General features: G+C 39.6%; 2 protein-coding genes across 3 annotated transcripts in view; one reads left to right on the forward strand and one right to left on the reverse strand.

The window, feature by feature from the left end:
- slc38a10 (solute carrier family 38 member 10) overlaps positions 1-17,759 on the forward strand; it is a 36,569-nt gene extending 18,810 nt beyond the window's left edge. For both annotated transcript variants that reach the window (XM_041815016.1, XM_041815017.1), the window contains exons 10-17: positions 2,156-2,267; positions 6,768-6,874; positions 6,971-7,121; positions 8,540-8,695; positions 8,769-9,221; positions 9,302-9,388; positions 12,224-12,364; positions 12,459-17,759. In XM_041815016.1, coding sequence (XP_041670950.1) covers positions 2,156-2,267; positions 6,768-6,874; positions 6,971-7,121; positions 8,540-8,695; positions 8,769-9,221; positions 9,302-9,388; positions 12,224-12,364; positions 12,459-13,615 — 2,364 coding nt within the window. In that variant the 3' untranslated portion in view covers positions 13,616-17,759. The remainder of the gene's footprint in view (positions 1-2,155; positions 2,268-6,767; positions 6,875-6,970; positions 7,122-8,539; positions 8,696-8,768; positions 9,222-9,301; positions 9,389-12,223; positions 12,365-12,458) is intronic.
- Positions 17,760-17,878: 119 nt separating this feature from the next.
- ndufaf8 (NADH:ubiquinone oxidoreductase complex assembly factor 8) lies at positions 17,879-20,434 on the reverse strand. Its single transcript, XM_041815018.1, has 3 exons — positions 20,154-20,434; positions 18,206-18,316; positions 17,879-18,127 (listed from the first exon to the last, which is right to left on the reverse strand). The coding sequence occupies exons 1-3, from the start codon at positions 20,232-20,234 to the stop codon at positions 18,107-18,109; spliced, it is 213 nt and encodes a 70-aa protein (XP_041670952.1). The 5' UTR covers positions 20,235-20,434; the 3' UTR covers positions 17,879-18,106.
- Positions 20,435-20,444: the final 10 nt, after the last annotated feature.

The following is a 20,444-nucleotide window of genomic DNA, read 5'->3' on the forward strand; positions in this document are numbered from 1 at the left end:
GGGACAGCAGCATATGCTGTAGCTTCATCAGCATATTCCATTATTAGCTTTGCCACAACCTTGGTGCTATCTTCATTACCTCCGCCAAGGAGGTTAGGTGATCGGAGGGTTTGTTCGTTAGTTAGTTAGTTAGTTAGTTTGTTTGTAAGTTTCTTTTTTTGTTAGCAACATAACTCAAAAAGTTGTGGACGGGTTTTGATGAAATTTTCAGGAAATGTCAGAAATTGTATAAGGAAGAACTGATTAGATTTTGGGAGTGATTCAGATCACTGTCTGGTTTCAGAATTTTTTTAAAGGATTCTGTACTGTTGGGAGATAGGGCTAATGGTGGAGGTCTGCGCTCTCCGAGTGCTTTTCTAGTTAGAAATGTTATGTTTATGAAATTACTTGTATCATCATGTAGACACCAGACAAACATACTTTTCAGTGCATGTGAAAAAAACACTATTTTGCACTCTTTTCTTAATCCTGCTGTCCAAACCTACCCGCACCCTGCACAGATTCTGACAATTTATGTTAAATATTCAGATTGACAGTCCGTCTCATAAAAGGCAACCATCACTGATTAAGTTTCCTCTCTAAATGAAGGAAACTAAGAGAATTACCACATACTAGTCATGAACAATGGTGCCACACATAGATAACGAAAGCAGCTGGGAGTCTCATACTGAATTTCTCCAGGTATGGCTTAATAATAACAATGTCAAAGTTATAGTTACCAACCGTATTCACACATCATTTATCATTATCTATTTTTAAATCATACAGAGGTAGAATTGTTTCCTAGAAAATTCTTGCATCATAAAAACTTGAGCACACTTCCATCAGCTCCCAAAAACAGTAGGCTGATCTTTACTATATTTATGCCATGTTATTACCATCATCAGGCGCTTAATGTAATAAGGCCAGTTTGCATGGGAAGGGGTGTTTAATTCCCCAACTTACTGCATATGAGCTCAGCGTCTCTGTGTGCCAGTGCATATGTGTGTTGATGGGCCTACAACATAAGTGGAGCATTAAAGCTGTGCCTTTTGACTTATATACAAAGTTTTAATGCACATACTTTTATGTGAAGCTTTAACAAAGCCTAAAACTTCCCACCTGCTGTGTGATGCTAGCTATGCATCAAACACATATTCAAACATGTTTATGAAAACCCAGCAACTACAGCTGAAAAACAAAAAACAACAATAAAACTGATTTCTCAGTGAATTATTCTAACAGCAACATGTGAGACATCTCACATGTTATCTTGTTTACTATTTTTTTTTTTTCTTTTTAGTTTTAGTGTTGGTTTTTAGTTTTTTGGCAATATGGGATACCTGTCAGGGGAGAGACCCAAAAGGGCTCTTCACTTTTCAGTTTATTGATTCAATGTTGATGTTTATATACAACTCAAGACCTAAAATTACCATTGTTGTCTTCTTCACTCATATCAGGCGATTGTACCCTCCCCAGACTTGGACGTTCCTGTCAGTATGCTGCTGTCAAAGACTAAAACTATGGAGGTTTTTTGTTTGTTTTTAGTTAATTATAATAACCTTGGTAGGGTGTCCTGACAGCCCTTTGAGCATAGCTCTTCCAGAGGCATACTCCAAACCAAGTGTTAGGAAGTCTCCCAGAATGCCTAGGGAATCATCTGAAATAGCTGAAAGTTAAACAACTGTCTTATCTCATAAATTAGCATTATTTCGATTGGTTCCTTTTGATTTTGAACAAGCACTTTGAAAATTTGTTACAGTAGAAATGTCTTTGTTGTTGTCGTGTCCATTTACATAAATACTGTCAACAACTACTGATGACTAATGAGGAAATAGAAGGGTTATCCCGTTTGGTAGGAGAAGATTTCACCACAAACCCTTTTAACTGTTTCAAGGGGAAGAGGTAAAAGTTATAACCAAAACATGCCAAAACAACATGTTGAACTTGCTTCGTAGCGTACCCCCCAGTGATAATGCAATGATGAGAATTGAGCACTTGTAAGCACAAGGATTGATGTACAACAAACACTGAGTAGTATAAGCTTTGTGTAAAACCAAAAATAATAGTATGCTTAGAAAGTAGAGAATTCAATTGCATTGTAAAGTTGAGATTTAATTTCTTCATTTAGTCTTTCCTTCTTTTCATAATCTTCCTTTGTGTTTTGGTTTTATAGCAGAAGGATGGGACGTTTGCAGCCGGAGGATACATGCCTCCTCTGCGCTTCAAGATGATCACGCTCTGCATCGTGTTTGGCACCATGCTGGGAGGCATTCTCATCCCCAATGGTACATCCTGTGTGTGTGTGAACAATCATGCATGGACTGAAAGGATGGAAATTGTGCATGCTTGTGTACAGCTTTCTGACTGGGGGTCTTTAAGGTGCATGTGTTCCTTTATGTGGGCGGGGTGGCGGTGGAGCTTTACGACGTGTGTGAATGTGACTTTACGAGTCAGTGACTGTCACACTCTAACACAGTCCTTAAATCAGGTTTCTAACTTTTATCTCCTTTTAGACGGGCAGACAGGAAGATAGGGCTATTATTCTCCCAGACTCTCTCTACCACATGCACATTTCAGCACTTTCATTGGCTCTCTGTCAGTCTCTCTGAGTCCCCCGTCCCTCTTACAAACAGCTCCAAAATGGTGGAGATGTAAAGGTTAGCATGAGATTATGTTTTATTCATCCTTTCATTCGGTCACTGTTTGTTAAACTTTTGATTGGCTGGACACACACAAACACGCACACACACACACACACACACACACACCACCTACACACACACGCAGCAGGTTTGGCCAGCTCTTTGTGTGTTTAATCAGACTAATAGACTGAGGAGAAAGGAGGTAGGACCCTGGAGAGAAAGGACACTAAATCTGATGGAGACAATATGGTGTCCGTCCTCCTGATGAACGATGGGCTTCCAGGCCAGGCGCCCAGCCGGTCCAGTCCACAGGGACAGGGGCGGGGCCAAGGCTCGCTGCTGCCAGGAGTAGGGTGCCGTGGTTGGTACAAAAGACTGATCAAGTGCTGGTTATAAATGAGGCACACCACTAAGACATGGCTGATGAGATAAATAGCAAGGTATTAGGAGTTGCTACAACATTTTTAGTAGAGGGTTATGTTACAAGCTCCAGGATAAAATACTGAGTATTGAAAACTTAAAAGGACTGTTTTAATCCTGTCTGACTTCAATCTGCAGCTCCTTACTCACTCGTATATGCTGTAGTGTTAGGGTTCGTGGTTTCCTTTCATCTTTAGAAAAGAGGAGTGAGAAACAGTGTTGATTCTTGAGACTCACTTATGGGGGCCTTAAGTGGATGGAAGAAAAACCCTCCTGTGATGAATCTGTGTCCTAAATAATCCAACAAGAAAAATAATTTAAACCTTCAAAAGTGTGTAAGGTTACTCCATCAGTTTTGGTGACAAAGTCCCACCAGAAGCCAAGATATGGTTTTTAAAAAATCAGATTTTATTTGAAGCTCAGCCAAAAATGTAATAACACCAGAAAGTTGATTGTCTCAGCAGTTAAAAACAGTACACTTAGCAGGAAACTAACCTTTAATTCTGACTGCTCTGTGGTAACTATATCAGTTATTTACCCTTAACCATAAGAAAACTGTTTTATTCTTCATCTTTTTCTTTAGGCTATTTTCAGGTCTTAATAATTTTAATAGTATAATATGTGGCTTTCAGAGTGGATATCCAGTAGATGTCACACTTGAGCACCTGTGTGTCATTTCAAAGTAGAGCTTACCTCCGCTGTGCCTCAGTGCGCAACCTCCCCTCTTTTCTTCTGTAGCTTAGTGTTTTGATTAAGTGCAGACATTTCGTTGCCTGATTTCAAGCTCAGGGCAGCGGCGTCCTGTCAGTGTGAACACAGAGCTGAGGGTAACACACCTGGAGGAAGTTTGACTTTACACTTGCCATTTACTCAACAATATATTTAGTTCATTCAGGAACACTGGTCATACATTTAACCATCTTTTTGAAAAAAGGATATACAGTTTTACTTGGCAGAGAAGGTTCTGCTCAAAAGATGCTAAGCAGCATGCTTTGACTTTCCAGGGGGCGCATTGTTAGAAACTCCCATATAGATAGATACATTTATGATAATGTACGTTTAACACAGTAAAATTAGTAGTTGCATGAATTTAAATATGAGGGTGCAACAGCTTTATATTATAAAGGAAGAGGCTGGGTTGGCGGAGGTTAAGCTTTGCCAGTAGCAGCATGGTGCATCAGCATTAAATCAGGCAGGGATTACTTATAGGGGTGTCATATTTGAATAATAATAATAACAGTAATAAAAGTAAATTTTATTTATAAGCGCCTTTCTAAGCACTCAAAGACACTTTAACTTTACAGAGATAACAGAATGCTGTGTTGAGAGAAAGAAGTGTGCTTGCCTGTGGGAGCAGGTGAGGCGATAATTGGGATCAGTTGACTAAGCTTAATTTAGAAAATATTCAATGTCTTCCATATTAATGTTGATAAGGCCATTGTTATACCTTTAATGCCTTTTAAACTTTATCTTTCACTCCTAGCCAACTTTCAACTCTATCCTTGACTTTGAGCTAACTGTTTAGGGTCTAAATTTACTACTTTCAGCCTGTGTTTCATGGATGTCTTTTGTTTGTTTCATCTTTTAATTAATTTCAGCTTTTTATTGACTTTAAGCTTTCTCTTTTATCTGCATGTTTTGTACATTACTGATAAATTTACAAAAATATGCATTTAATAGAGATGATTGTAAAAATCAGAGCTGTTACAAGGGATGCATGATATTTTCAATATGATATCATTTTTGGCAGATAATAGCTCAAAAAGTTAAATATTTTTTGTGGATATGAACATTTCTGTTTATATTTACAGGCAATATATTAGCCTTATATTTTTTATATATATATATATATATATATATGTCTTTTTTTTTTTTGCAGTAGTTTGAAGTTTGTCCAACATGTCACTCCCTCTGCCTGGTAAAAAACCTCCTCTCTAAATCAGCTCTTGCATACATTATTACATATTAGGGGTGTCAACGACTAAGGTTTTCCATAGTCGAATCTGATTCGTCAGATTTTGCCTTTAGTCGACTAATAGGCGAACAGTGTTTCTGCTAGACTTTTTTGTCCCCGGTCAAAATGACTGGCTGTCCTCAAGAATTCCGGACATTTAGAACAACTACCGGACATTTGCTTTAACATTATTTTGCTGCATTAACAGCAGCAAAACGCATAAATCTCTCTCTTAGTTCTTTGTGCAAGTGGTTTACAGTACCAAAATGAAAGCTGCGCACTTTTCCTTACACATGCAGTCAGTTACACAATATACGCCCACGTTAAACTCATAAACAACAACAGTTAGCTTCACCGTTAGCCTGTTAGCACATCGGCTGCTACTATAACTTTGCAGCTTACAACAGCCAAATACCAACCTCCACTGACAACAACGAAGCATCCAAACACATAACAAAAGTGCTTTGTTGACTGGGCACCACGTTAGGACTCTACATTTCAAATGAAAATTGAGTCTTTGAGTCTTTGAGTCTTTGAGTCAGTTGCTAATATCATTCCTCATGATGATATAACTGTAACCTCTGCTAAAGCTGGAAATCCAACCATCCTGGTTTATTTGGATTAGTCCCGAAAAGACAAAAGCTCCACAGCAGATAGTCCAGGCCAGTCCTCCTCTCATTAACGCCTTATTCAAGACTACTTCTGCTAATTAGCCGACATAGGCCTCTCTCTCTGCTGCTGCTGCTGCATCAGTGTTTACGGCGCTCAGCTTTAGTTGCCTTCGTTTCAGCCTCTTCATTACTCACAGCGATGACACAAAATCCCTCCATATCGCTGATGATATTAAGCCTTTGGTTAACCAGGAAAACCTCACTTAGATTAAAATTCTGCTTTACGAGAAAGCTCTGGTCAAACTTTCCCACTTTCCCTGCAGAGTCCCCAGCGATACTGAGCTCGCGCAGAGAGATAGACTTGCTTTGACATCATCATGCGTACATAATTAGCCATGTGCTTGCTGTCTGAGGAGATAAACAACCCCAGCACCGCAGGACAGTGGGTGGAGTCTGATTTGACTATGAGGTTCATAGTCGAATCAGACTCCTCCGAATCGATTCGTCGAATCGCCGACTATTCCAGGTCATCCCTATTACATATATTAAATTTATACAGCAGAAAAGTTAAAATCTAAGGCTGAAAGCTTCAATTCCACATTGTCTGTGGGCTGATGTTAGCAGGGCTAATACTAATACAAATCTTTATTGATTACTGTAAATTGAAAATGTCTGTCTATTGCATTCGGCTTTTTGAAGAATCTACCCAGTTTTTGTGGCAAAACGAGGGAGAAAAGCCGTTAAAGAGGTACCGCAAGCATCTTACCTCATTGCTTATTCACATGCAGCTTCACTGCACTTACTGCAGAAATAAATAGCCACATGGAAAGAGGATAGAAACACCTCCTTAATAGTTTTTCTCCCTTATTTTGCCATAAACATGCTTTTAAAGGACAGTAATGTACTATTTAGTAAATAAACCTTGTGAGGTACTTGCTAGACTGAAATAACTCTGTAATTTAAGACAAATGACCAGTTATACATTTTTTAAGTAGCTACTTAACCTTATTATTATTTTTTAGTTGTTAAATCCACTAATAATGAATTATGACCTGGCAAATGCACTATTGACACTTGGGATCAAAGTACCCATGGGTTGGACTCATTCTTCTACAAAAAGAACATTTCAGTGTTTTTCTTTCCCTCTTTTCACTTTAGTGGAAACCATTCTGGGTTTGACTGGAGCCACCATGGGCAGCCTTATCTGCTTCATATGCCCTGCTCTGATCTTCAGAAAGATCCAGAAAAGTGGCCTCATTGCTCAGGTGATTATAAACAGAATTAAGTCTCTCCTAATCATCAATCAAACACTCTGTGTTATATTAGTTATATCTGACCATGTGCTTCTCTCTGCCCTACAGTTGGTGCTTTTAGTGGGTCTGGGCATCCTGCTGATCAGCACCTTTACCACCCTCTCCATATCAGCAAGCAGCCCCACCACCAAGGCCCAAGCACCTCCTCCTCCAGCACCCGGCAAGAACAACCTGCTACTGGACCTCCCTGAACTCCCTGGTAAAGATCATGACATGCACTAATAGCATGCAATCACTTCTGTACTTGATGGGATGTAGATTAAAGTGGTAAACTAATGAGCCATGGAAGCATTTACCTCAACGGTCCTTAAGCAGGGTCGTCTGTAGCAGCTGAGATTGGACAGCAGGTCTGCATGCAGTTATTTCATGGAATATCTATCCAGCAGCATGAGACATATTTTTATTCCTTGTTTTATTTTTGGGACATTTGCAGCATCCTGAAACATTAATGTAAAGAGAAGGAATACAAAGCCATAGCAAGGGACATGAAAGGTTAAAACAAAGGCACAAAGCCAGGGAGGAAGAAATGCTTTCTTTCATGTGTGTGAGAAGAAAAGACAGAGACAGACAGAGTGACTGATAGACAGACAGGCCGGGTGAGGAGATAACCTCTTGATAATATCTGAGAGCAGCGCTGAGTGCTTGACATTGATGGAGCGAGAGTGATGCCCTTCAAACTCGAGTAATCCCCCCCCTTCTCATCCCTCTACCTCTGTTCATTTCTCCTGCCTTCCCCTCCCCCCAAAATACATTGTCTCCCCCTGCCATATCTCCAGTGGCAGCTTAAAATGCCTGCGAGCTCTGGTATCAAAAAGGGAAGAGGGTGATACAGGTCTGGGAAGGGTGGAGGTGCAGAAACAAATGGGAGCGTTTGAGTTAATGTTCTTGTTTTGAAATGAATCTGGTGGCTTCTAGTTTCACTTCCTCCCCAGGTGAAGCTCATGTGGGTCAACCCAGCCTGTTTCCTCTTTGCCACTTTCCATTTTCAGTCATCTTCACTCTCCCCTTCCTCCTTTATCACACTGGAAAGCACCACTTGTGTCAGCTTGGCTTATGCCAGTATTTGCTGCCATCTAGTGGACGCTTTGCCTCATTAGCAGCTTGAATTTCATTATAGCTGCATGGATTAGCACGCATAATTCACATGAGATACACCCAGGTGTTAATTTATTTTAGTGCCAGCAGTTAATGTGTGTAATAAACACAACTGTACAATAATACAAAGAGTGGTTGTCTGGACCAGCGTTAAATAGTGTTGCACAAGAGCTGAGTCATTTAACTTTTCTCTGACAGAAGAAAATAGTGGAATAAATGAGGTGTCACATTTACAGTTTCTTAATTTAGTCACTGTAGTTTGTCTCATATTTTCCAGCATGTCTTCCTGAACTTGCTGTGTGAGGAAATGAAGCAAATGAAAATAAAAGCTTGACAGCAGCAGCACTTAAGAAGAGTAAAAAACTATTTTATGGTTGAATATATCTGTTAGAATTAAAAGCACTAATTTACTAAGGCACACTTTGGTGAAAAGATCTCATGTGCATGTTTTAATCTTTGACATTTTTAGAGGGTAGATATCATGCTGCTGTAATAAGTTGTGTCCTGTGTTTCTGCATGTAGACAACCCTCCAAACAAGAAGCCAGTAGAGATAGAAAAGCCTGTCCTTCCAGTCGTGGAGGTGGCTAAACCAGTAGAGATGGTCCAGGCTGAGCCCCCCCAGATTGAGGTGCCTGAGAGGAAGAAGCAGGAGGTGCAGCTGGACCGCCCTGATGCTGGTAAGGACACTCAACCACAGGTTGAACCTCAAAGAACTGCATCAAGATAGTGATGTTTTGACTACCTTCTTAGGTGTTGCAGTGCCAGAGGGAGAGGCCCATCGCCATGAACCTCCCATCCCTCATGACCAGGTTGTAGTGGATGCAATGAAGAACAACGCTGAGCTGCAGGAGGACAAAAAACAACCTGTTCCTCCTGCATGGAGAGGAGAAGAGGAACTAAGGAGGAATGCAGGTTTAGGGAACGTGATCAAGGTAGAGGAACAAACAGAGGAGAAAGAGAAACCAAAGCCTGTAGATACTGTGAAGAAAGAGGAGGTGGATTTGGGAGGAGGTGAAGTCCTGTCCAACGAGGTGCTGGACAAGCAGGTTGAAGTCGCAGAGAAAAAGCAGGAAGTTTCTAAGCTAAAGATAGATCAAGACCTTGGTCTGGTTAAAGATCTCAAGAATGATGCCGTGGTGGAAAGTAAGGCTGCATCAGCACAAGTCGATTCTGTGGCCAAAGTTCCAGATGCTGCAGGGAAACGTGAGTATCCGACACTTTTCTCATAGCACTGTAGTTTCAACTCAGAATGAAGGATAAATAAAACTTTATTTATTTGACAGCTCTGCTTCCTGAAGGAGAACATCAGCCTGCTGCAGAGAAGGCTCCCGCTGGAGACAGCAAGGATACAGCAGACGAAAAGCTGGAAGGTTAGTTGTCTTCAACACTTATTTACCAGTGAAACAAGCTGCACTGCAAATGTATCATTTATTATTCCATTTTTCATCTTTAAATTTCCACAATTGATTACATATTATGTTATGTAGAATATAGCTTCTACATCTTTGGTTACACATTGGTCATTTTTGTGCAGCACATTTTGGAATAAACTCACCTCGATCTACATTACAGTTACATCTTCCTAAATATCCTCTTCACTCAAAGTGCCATCAGTTTCCAAACTTAAGAGGTTTTCAAAAAAATGACACTCCATAAGAGGGGTAGTGAAGTCATATGGCTGCATTGTTCTTCTCCTGTGTCATCAAGGACCTTTTAATTTTAAGATCAAGTGCAGTTTTAGCAAAGAGGACACTGAGAAGAAGTCGCTGTAATGTAGACTGAGCTGAGTATGTTTGAAAAGATGGGAGAAAAAGGACAGTGCAGCCAGATGGCATAAATACACAATTACCTAAAAGCTATTCCAGGATGGACTGGAAAATTGAAAAAAGACATTGATTTTAAAACTTTGCCTCAAATAACTTCTTCCCTGATTGCACAACGTTTTCTCTGCAAGTTTCTGCAATTTCCATGAAATTCACATAATTAAATTTTCTGAAGAATCTAGAAAACTTCCATGAAAATTTCTGAAATTTTCCATAGAAGTTTTATAAACTTTCAAAAGGAATTTAATAGAAGACATTTCCAAAAAATGTGCGAGGAGTTTTGGAAACACCCTAATGTTTACAAAATTTCTGAAGAACTTCTCTAATAAAAGTCTCCAACAATGTCCATTTAAGTGTCTGACAATTTCCTTAAGGGTTACTTTTTTAAAATTTCTGACCAAATTTGCCAAAAATACCAAAAACAGTCATGCTGCAAACTGCTGCTCTCAGATGGCTACCTCTGCAGACCACTGCTGTCAGACTCCACCATAGTCAGGATGGTAATTAAGTCCAAGTAAAACCAAAGAAAAACTGGAAATACATGCAAACAGTTTAAGAGAACTGGATTACACTCACACTAACTTGTAATGGTTAGAGTAATGTTAAAGCCCACAGTAGGGTGTGTTAGGAATGACCTGAATGATGGTGAACAAAAGAAAGCACGCTTACTTCTTAAGGTGCACTACTAAAAGACTAGAACTCAGAACTTGAAAAATGTCCTTCCAAGCAGTTTTATTTTAGACAAGGCCGTACTCACAATGGACACGTTTCTTCAGCTTTATGAACAAAGAGCAGAAAAACCGTGTAAATACAGGAAGCGTGCAAAGCAGCGCAGGTACAACCTTCAAAATGAAACCGTTGAGGCTTCCTGGAAAAGACAAAACCCCTCAGTAGTACCTTGTACATAGACCTATACATCCTTATATATATACACACAAATAAACATTCCTGTACATTAATATGCAAACATCAACACCCACATATATACATGTCAAATGACCCTGGGCACGACTCCCCAGGAAAAAGTAGCAAAAGGGATGTTTTTAAAAAAATGCATATTATAGAGTAAGGCAAGTATTGGCCACATTCAAGTACTGTGTATTTATAGAATTAGTACATTGAGAAAAATAGCTACTCAAAAAAAAAATAGAAAAAAACTTAGGATACTCAAGAAAAGATGCAATAGTCAAAATGTATCTTTTAAATACAGACAGGTTCATTTAGAGGCCACATATAGTACAGTGCTTAAGAAGACTGCAAGTCGAGACACATTCGATGTGACAACTGCCTTGCCTAAAATAAAACTGCTTAAAAGAACATTTTTTTTTAGTTCTGGCTTCTCAGTTTTACTAAACTGAAATTACAAAATGTATAATATAGCTGAAAAAACAGTGCCCTGCAGAAAGAAGTTCCATGAAAACATACTAATGTAGCTGCTGTTGCTATAGCTATCCACCGTTTGTGTAACTACTTGTAGGTCATCTCACAGTGGTGGTCTGCAGATGGTGGTGTCTGAGAGCACCAGTCTGCATCCAGCAGTATCCCTCATAAAATACCTCTCAAACTTTCAAAAAATTATTGATAGTTGTAAGGAATTTCTGAAAAAAAAAAACTTAGAAAAAAAATCTGCAAAGTTTAAAAAATGTGCATGAAAATGTCCCTTTATTTTTTCCCTAAAACTTTTAACAATTTTCCCTCAAAGTTTAAGAAAATTCCCATGTAGCAGTGTGGATTTACTGTTATCTGCTGCATGCTGCAATGTTTCTGCCTCTTCATCTTGGTTTGCTTACATACTGTAAACTATTGTCTATTTTGCATATTGAGCCTTTTTTTTGCCTGTGCAAATGAGGAAAGAGGAGAAGTGCTTTAATTCTAGTCCAGTTCTTTCTCTACTGGTCGGTTTTGGCTTTTGTTGACTTTCTCGTTCTGTTTACTTTTGCCCTTTCTCTTTCTCCATCTTTACCCTATTTTTTCTTCCTCTCTCTGCTGGACTCCGGTCACAGTGATAAAAAAGCTGGTTGCAGGTATGAATTTCCTCTTTCCTCCTCTGTTAATCCTCCCCTGTCGCTCTGTCATACACTCCCTAAGCTATGTGCGTTTTAGGTTGATAGATATTGGTGTATAATTACAGATATCACATTAATAAAAGTGTTGATGTAGAATCCACCCACTCACCTCCTCCAATAACATAGTTTGTGTGCGTCTGCAGCTACTTTTACAGTTAATGTGGCCCAATGTGACAGTATGAACAGTATAACGGGAAAAAAGCCTGTTTCCCCTTCCCTCTCACCTAGACACTCGCCCTACGTCAACCTAACTAAACCTCTCAGCTAACTTAATATTTTCTTGACTGACTTAAATTCAATGCTTTGTCATTTTTAGAAGGTCAGCTCGACCACGCCGTCCTGCTGCAGGTGATCAAGGAGCAGCAGGTGCAACAGAAGAGACTTCTGGACCAGCAGGAGAAACTTCTGGCTGTCATCGAAGAACAACACAAGGAGATCCACCAGAACAAGCCTGCTGGTGCGTATACATGATGTTTTACAGGCATAAAGGCAGAGTATCATTAAGTGAGTGGTAGTGTTTAATCTAGACATTAATGTATTTTAAATTGAAGGGGCTGTTGAAGGCGAGGCAGAGAAAGGAGTCCAGGAACAGTTGGAGGTCGGAGAAGCAGGAGCAGCAAAGCCCAAAGAGTCAGTCCTGGCTTCAGATGTGAAGCAGCCTAAGGAAGGGGTTGTAGCTGCAGCTGGAGCTCCTCAGGCTGCTGTAGCCCAGCCTCATGTTGTAGCACAGAATCAAGCTCAGGCTGTGGATCAGGGTGCTGTGGTCGGAGCTCCTAAAGTGGTTGCTCAAGCAGCTTACAAAGAAGATGTCCCGGCTGAAGCAGCTGGGGGAGACGAACATAATCAGAATGAGCTTGGGGCGAGAGGAGTGCCACTGGGGAAGAAAAGACCTGATGACCATCAGCCTGAAGCTCAAATCAATAAGGTAGCTCAAGTTAAAGAAGAGGAAAGAAGTCTAGATAAGGAAAAAGAACGACTGGAGGTTCAAGCAAGACTGGAAAAAGAAAAGCTGGAGAAGGAGATAAAGGAGAAACTCGTCCGAGAGGAGCTTGAAAAGAAGCGAGCAGAGAAAGAGAGGATAGAAAAAGAAGTGCAGGCCAGGGTGGAGCAGCAGCGACTGGAGAGGGAGAGACGGGAGAGGCTGGCAAAAGAGCAGGAGATGCAGGAGCGAGCGGCAAAGAAGAAAGCAGAAGAAGAGAGACTGAAGCAGAAGGTGCAAAATGCAGACAATGAAATACTTGAGAGGAAGAAAGAGAAAAAAGTGGAGGAGCCGGCTCAGGAGATGCTTGCCCAGGTGGAGCGAGCTGTAGAAGCTAGAATCGCCGCACAGGGGGCTGAAGTAGGAGACGGAGACACTTTGAAGAACGGAGGACGAGACCTCAAAGAGAACGCTGTAGCTCAGGCTGACCCAGGAGAAGGAGCTGAAGACTCGGCCGTCAAAGCCAAAGTTCAGCCTCAGGGCTCCCACGAGAAGGTGAGGGAGCAAGGAGAGGTGGATCTGAGGAGAAGGCGCAGGGAACTGGGACCTGGAGAGGCTGAAGGGGCCTCGGAGGAGAATGGAGCATCCAGGGGGGTGCCCGGGCTGGAGCCTCTGCTGAATCTGGGGGGCTCAGACCTGCATGCAGCCCTGGAGGAGCAACTAATGGCTGGGGTGATAGTGCACTCAAGGCAGATTAAAGAAGCCTCAGAGGACGAGAGGATGAAATAACAAACACAGACAGATACACAACATACACCTGCAGAAAACTGTAAAACTGTGGACCAGAGCTGTTTTCACACGTGCACTCCTCATAATTTCTTGAAAAATTTTACCAGTCTGCCCCTGAGATCTTTCTCAGTTAACTCACATCTCTCACAGAATGAATATTCCTTATAGAAGGCTCTCAGGAGGCAATGCATGATGTTAAAAAGACAATACAGAAATCTAAGATGACAGACGAAGCCAAAGAGTCCGACACTTTTTTGCCTTTATTTCAAAGCTACATGTATTTGTAGGATTCACAGCATCAAACAAGTGAAGAGGCATCCAGACAAGCAGGAAAGAGTAACAAGAAATAGCTTTGTTGCATCGTGCCCGAACAACACGCAAGTATCAAAATTGACACTCCACTTTGTACAATAAGCTCTGTTCAGTAAGGAAAGTTATAAAAAAAGACCAAGGAAATGTTTCTGTCCGACACTCCTGATTTCTTGTCATCTCTCTATTTCCTTGTTCCTTGCCATCTCAACATGAGCAGCAGAAAGGAAAATAGGAACAGGGCGGTGGAAGTAAAGCGTTGCGCTGCTTTGGTTGCATGCTGTCAGGATACTACAATAGAAATCAGTCATCAACCTGGTTTTGTTGTGTGTAGTTAGGACACTGTTACATGCATCGATGCAGCACTAATCACCCATCAGTCATGTGATATAAACATCATCAACCCAATGAGCTCGCTTGTAGGGATGTAATGATGCCTCACAATACAATTTATAAATATGAATGTAAACAATTTACATCATTTTGATACAAATATATAGTGCAAATTTTTTTTTTGTTAGCAGTAGAGGGAACTATCTGCTTTTGTCACCTTTTCTCATGCCCTTTTCACACTTGCATAAAATTCCTGAAAATTTCCTGAATTAACCTGGATGGACTGCATGTGTGAATGCAAACAGCAGAGTTTTTAACCCTGACTTCACCGTGAAATTTTCCTGCTAGCCCCCTAGTACTTTGGGATAGGTCTAGTTGTAGACCACAGATCTCAGACACCCCCTTTGCAGACCACATCTTTGGGATGCTGCATCTGCCAGGACGGCAATGATATAATCAAAAAGGGTTTGGCTGTAGACCGTGCATGTCTGACAGCCACCTTTATAGCCCCTTCATCTGAGACACCGTATATCTCAGGAAGTGCCATAATTTGCTGGTTTTTGCTGTATTTCCAGTTTTAGTTTTAATTTTTTTTTTTTTTCAAATTCAACTTTATTCATAAACAAAGTCTAGTAGTTAAATTTATGAAATAATCACATTGCAAACATTACAGACTAAGAGACATTTCATGGATAAAACAGAGAAAAAGATCAGAGGTCTAATCCAGAAGTAAATTATGTGTGGAACCATTTTAGACGTAGTTACACTAACAGTGACTTGCTTTAGCTTTGTAAGCTCCAGCTAAAGCTAATTACATAGTTACGCTATGTAACTACGTAATTAACTTTACGACATAGGCAAGTGCAGCTAAAGCTAACGTAGCTACTTATATTATGTATCAATGTAGTTTACACAGCTGCTTTGTGAGCTTAGCTTTAGCTATGTAAGCCTCATAGCTTTGTTGGCTTTGTAGCTACATTAGCTTTGTAGCTACGTTATCTATGGCCTAGTTAGCTTTAGCAACATGAGCCTTAGCAAATGTAGCTAGAGCTAATTTAGCTATGTAGATAACATGGATCAACAGCTTACATAGCAGCTTCGCGAGCTTAGCTGTAGCTATGTTGTAGACGTAGCTTACACAGCTAATTCAGCTACATAAGCTAAGTTTACTGTGTTGTCACAGACAAGCTTTTTACTCTTCTTTATAAAACGTTTTTAAAATCAGGTTTTTCAGTTCCAGTTTTTAAGTTTTAACAAAGTCTAATCCTATTTTATTTTCAAAGTCTTAGCTTGTTTTTTCATTCTGACATACGGTGTCTCAGGTGAACATCTGCAGCCACACTGTCTTGACAGAATTTACCGGAACAACACATGAACATTTTTTTAACTTTTTTTTTTAATTCAACCTTATTTATAAACAATGTCTAGCTGTTAGATTCATGAAATAACCACACTGTAAACATTACAGAAGAAGCAAAATTTCATAAATACAACAGAAGAACGGTCAGAGGTCTAACCTGGGATTAAAATTTTGCATAGGCCTGTTCTACGGTAGTTACGCAAACAGTGGCTTGTTTAGCGTCATTAACTCTGCTACGCTGGCTTTAGCTTTAGCGGCGTGGGCTTTAGCAAAAGTGGTTAATGTTAACATAGCTAATTTAGCTATTTAGGTAACATTGCTAACAAAATAAGTTAGCTTTAGCGGACAAAGCATACGCTTACGTAGCTTAGTTGTGTTAGCTATGTACCTATTTTACGGGAATGAAAGGTGAGTTTATGGGATTTGCGAAACTGAAAGGTGAAGTCTTCAGCTATGTCCCGTACACAGCTAACGCAGCTTTTTTAACTTTCGCCTTAGCTACATTATCTGCGTTAGTGTTCTCATGGAGGTTGAGCTTTTTTTCCTGTAAGCAGACTGTTTACTTGGCTTTATTAAACATTTGGTAAGTAGGTTTTACAGGTCAGATTTTTTATTTTTAACTTTTGGTAGCCTAACCCTTACCCCGATGCTAACCTGGAGTTTCGTCCAATTTTATTTTGAAAGTGTTGGCGTGTATTTCTGTCCTAACAGATGCAGCGTTTTACAGTAAGGGTCTGCAAGATGGGACGTCTAAGAGCTGCAATCCACAGACTGTCTTTAGTATTTTCTACATGTGTGAACAAGCAAATCAGGATTTTTTTTTTGTGTAGGTTACCCTAAAATTACCCCAAACATTTATAGGTTGAATGTATGAAAACAGCATTAGATATCAGCAGCTGAACCAGTAGCACTTTAAAAAGTCACTTTCTATAAGTTTTAGTTTTTTATTTGTAAGAATGGAACCTCAAATATGAATGGTATTACTTTTTAATAAAAGAAGTATATTCCATTTTTATAGTCAGATAATTAAAATAAAAAAGATCATATTCATAGATGAATTAAATTAAATATCTTTATTTAAACTGAAAATTAAGAATCGTGATATTCATATTGTGAGTTAATTGTATTGTTACATCCCTACTGGTTTGCCATGATATTCCTGAATATTTCCTGCTGCGTTCGTACGCCAGCCCACCCAGACTCCACTTCCAGGTGAAGTCGTGTTGATAAGTTGTTCTCTTTGTTCACACATGCAGCTCAGTGCATGTGTAAAAACACCATGTTGATACCGTTGCCTTAAATCCTTTCTCGACTTCAGAAATGTTCTAGACTTGGAGGGACAGTTTCTCCTTCTCGATACTGTTCTCCAAATATAAACCAAAGTCTTTATTAAAGAGCAAGGCGTCTGTAAATATTAACTTATTTTGTCTGTATGGAAGAGGATTTAAAGAGGTTACTGTTGAAATGTATATAAATCTATGCAAATACTATTTTGTGTTGAGTATTTGGACAGGGTTGGGTTATAAATGTTTGTATGAGTCTGTTAAGTTCCTTTTCATTCAGCAGCTTTATGAGGTTGGTTGTTTTATCGTCACTTGTGTAGATTTTGATGTCTAATGTTGCGGTCACTTTGGTTCATCTGTTACATCAAAGTGTAAATACTGTAAACTTGTCTTGTGGTTAAGGTTTAGGGATTCTCTGTACCTTCCCTTAACCACTTATTGGATGTATTGTGGGTTAAAGCGCCTTAGTGTTGTTTCTCTATACTTTCAAATGAAAGTAAGTGAATCCAGCCTCATTCTGGAGCTGTGAGCTGTATAAATGATCGTGTAGCCTTACTGTTTGATAAACTGTGGACAATAAGCAGCTTGATCCATCTGGATCTAAGCTGTAGTTACAAACCATTCCATCTTCAAAATCTCTTTTTGATTCATCAGTGCCTTTTTACCAGTATGCTGCAGTGGTGAACTTACTTCCTCCATCCACTGGATGTCCTACTGTAAAGTTAACCGACTCTCACATTGTATTAAGGACTGGAGGAACATAGGGATAATGTTTGTAGTTTATCTTAGTAATCCAGCTCCTCTAACTCCATCACCTAGCATTTCAACACATGCTGGACCTTTGCTTTGTACAAAAGCCTATTTTTATGACTATTTTTCTATGTGCATTTCTTTTCTGTACATTTTGCTGAGAAGAATGAATAAAAGAATCTCTAGTTCATCCATGGCTGTTGGTCTGTTTCACACACTAGATACTGATAACTTAACAATGCTTTATTCACCTTCCAGAAATGTAGGAATAAAGAAGTAAATCATGATTCCCTGTCAACCACTTCACAAAAGGAAGTGTCTCCAAAGGTAAGCAGTTCATTTTAATTGTCCAACAGGACAGGGCAGGTAATGTCACAGTCTTCAGTGAGTCCACACCTCTTCCTTCTTCCACTGTGTCCAGCTGTGCAGCTCCAATAAAGCTGACATGATTTCCACTCATTTGACTTTCTTCTTGGCCTGTGATTAAACAAAACACATGTATTTTAGGACTGACATCTTCCAACACACAAGAAAAACATTGACTTGTTAGCTTACTGCATTCATGAAACATGTCTTCAGTGCTTCAAACTCCTTGGCACAGAGGTCTTTCTTTAGCTCCTGTTTGCTTGTTGTTGTAGCTGCCACACACTTCCCGTATGCAGCTGCCTGAGTTACAAACATCACAAAAACAAGCAGGTGAAAAAAAAAAAATTAACATACAGAGAAATGTTTTGTTACTCTTTTCTGCTACCTAGATTTCTTTTTCGCTCCAACAGTGTAAAAATGTACTTGAGTATGTGCTCTATGAGGATATTGTGCTATTGATTTATGGATGATTCATCTTTTAAATGCACATTTTAATGATGGGGCCCTTTATTGGCATCCCCTGCAGAAGATATAAGGCCTTTATTTAAATCAATGTTATATAAATTCAGAAATGTAATGTGTCTGATGAGTATGATTGGTCTTTCTAACTCTCTTCCCACCAGTGATTTATGAAAAAAACTACCTGCCAGTGCAAGTAGTTAAAAAAAACAATGATTTTGAGAACTTTCAAGCCCTAAATTATATTTGGTTCTGTTTTTATGAAGAAAATGTATTCATGAAAAGATTTTGCCAGTCAAAGTCAATTCTCTACATGACAGGAATGACATTTACAGAGCATTCAGAAAGTATTTAGACCCCCTTAAGTTTTTTCGTTTTTTTCTTAAGGCTTGGTTTTTGCTCTAACATGCATTGTCAGCTCTGAGGCCTTCTGTGAGAGTAGTTTGCCTTTCCAGGTCATGTCCAATCGATTCATTTCACAAAAGGTGGACTCCAGTCAAGGTGTAGAAACAACTCAGCAAAGATCAAGAGAAATGGGAGACACCTGAGCTAAATCTCAAGTGTTTTGAGAGTGTTTGAATACTTATGTCAAGGTGATATGCCTGTTTTTATTTTTAATTAATTTGCAAAAAGTACTAAAATTCTGTTTTATTTCTGTCATGATGGGTTGCTGAGTGTATTCCTGAGAATAAAATCAATTTTTTTTCAACTGTAGCAAAAAGTGAAGGGAGTCTGAATATAATATCAGTTCATCTACCCTATCAGCCCTGGAAAACTAATATCTGTCGTCCCTTAATTCTAATGAATTTGGCATCTCAAGAGGGCTTTTATGTATCTTCTTCAAACTTGCAAATGTCAACACTAACTCAAGGATGAACTGATCGAGGTTAAAGGTCAAGATATTAGGCCTCAATGTCACCCCTTGCTTAATGCAACATCTCAAGAATATTTTTGATTTCCCTTAAGCTATCAGCAAATGTCCACTGACTCAACGATTAACTTAAATGACTACATTTGGGAGATAGAAGACCAAGGTAACTGAAACTTTAAATCTTGTGAGCACAATATTTCAAGAAGGCATTGAGTGATTTTTTTTCATATTTGGTGCAAATCCACACTTGGACTTAGGGTGAACTGCTAACTATGATTTGGGGGTTAACCCTTATTATTTTATGCAGAAACTTGACCTCCATTCAAAGTTTCTCACAAACGTCCACCTAGTCATTAAAGAAATAAGATATCTACCGATCACCTAACCACAGAAACCAGACCGTCTTCTTGACCCACTATATTTTCACTGTTGAGTAACTGTGTCCCTTGTGGAGGCATAAAATCACCGGGCAGTAGTCTAAGTTTCTCCTGTATTACAGACAGGCCTTCCTATGTCTTTGTTGGGCACACCCAGAGAGCTCATGCCTATAATTTCAGTAAACAGGGTAAAACAAACTCTACATACCACTTTAAATGTGGGGTCCCATGTAGGTTAAACCCAAATATCTTTTATGACATGTAACATTAACAGTTGGAGAGTCTATTGAACTGCAAGTTAAGTTACTCATATCTCCTATATAAATTACAGTACTATGATTTATATCCGTTCATTTGATGGGCCTACTGCACATGGGTCCTGTACTAAGCTATTACACACTTCAAATATTTATCTTCTCTCTGTGCTTACCTCTGCTGAGCACTGGGCAAAGAGTTCAGGGAAACGTCTTAATTTCTCACGACTACGACTCCAAACATTTGACCCAGACATTGCTGCAGTTTAGGCATCAACAGATGTCTCTGACACGTCAACTGATGATCACGATAGAGTTGAGACAATAATGTTATATCCCGCTCTGCTTCACACTCATTTACATTGGCTAGAAAACGTGTAAAGCATTTAACGACACCAACACAAGTGCAAGACGTTGTTCACTATGGACAGCGCCATATTGTTGACCCTGTCATCAAGGAAACCTCC

Source organism: Cheilinus undulatus, linkage group 20 (assembly GCF_018320785.1).
Source record: "Cheilinus undulatus linkage group 20, ASM1832078v1, whole genome shotgun sequence".
Lineage (NCBI taxonomy): Eukaryota > Metazoa > Chordata > Actinopteri > Labriformes > Labridae > Cheilinus > Cheilinus undulatus.

Coding starts and splice junctions, on each gene's coding strand:
- ndufaf8 (XM_041815018.1), bottom strand. CDS start 20,234: ATGTCTGGGTCAAATGTTTGGAGTCGTAGTCGTGAGAAATTAAGACGT. Junction 18,317..20,153: donor TTGCCCAGTGCTCAGCAGAG/GTAAGCACAGAG, acceptor TTTGTAACTCAG/GCAGCTGCATACGGGAAGTG. Junction 18,128..18,205: donor AGACATGTTTCATGAATGCA/GTAAGCTAACAA, acceptor GTTTAATCACAG/GCCAAGAAGAAAGTCAAATG.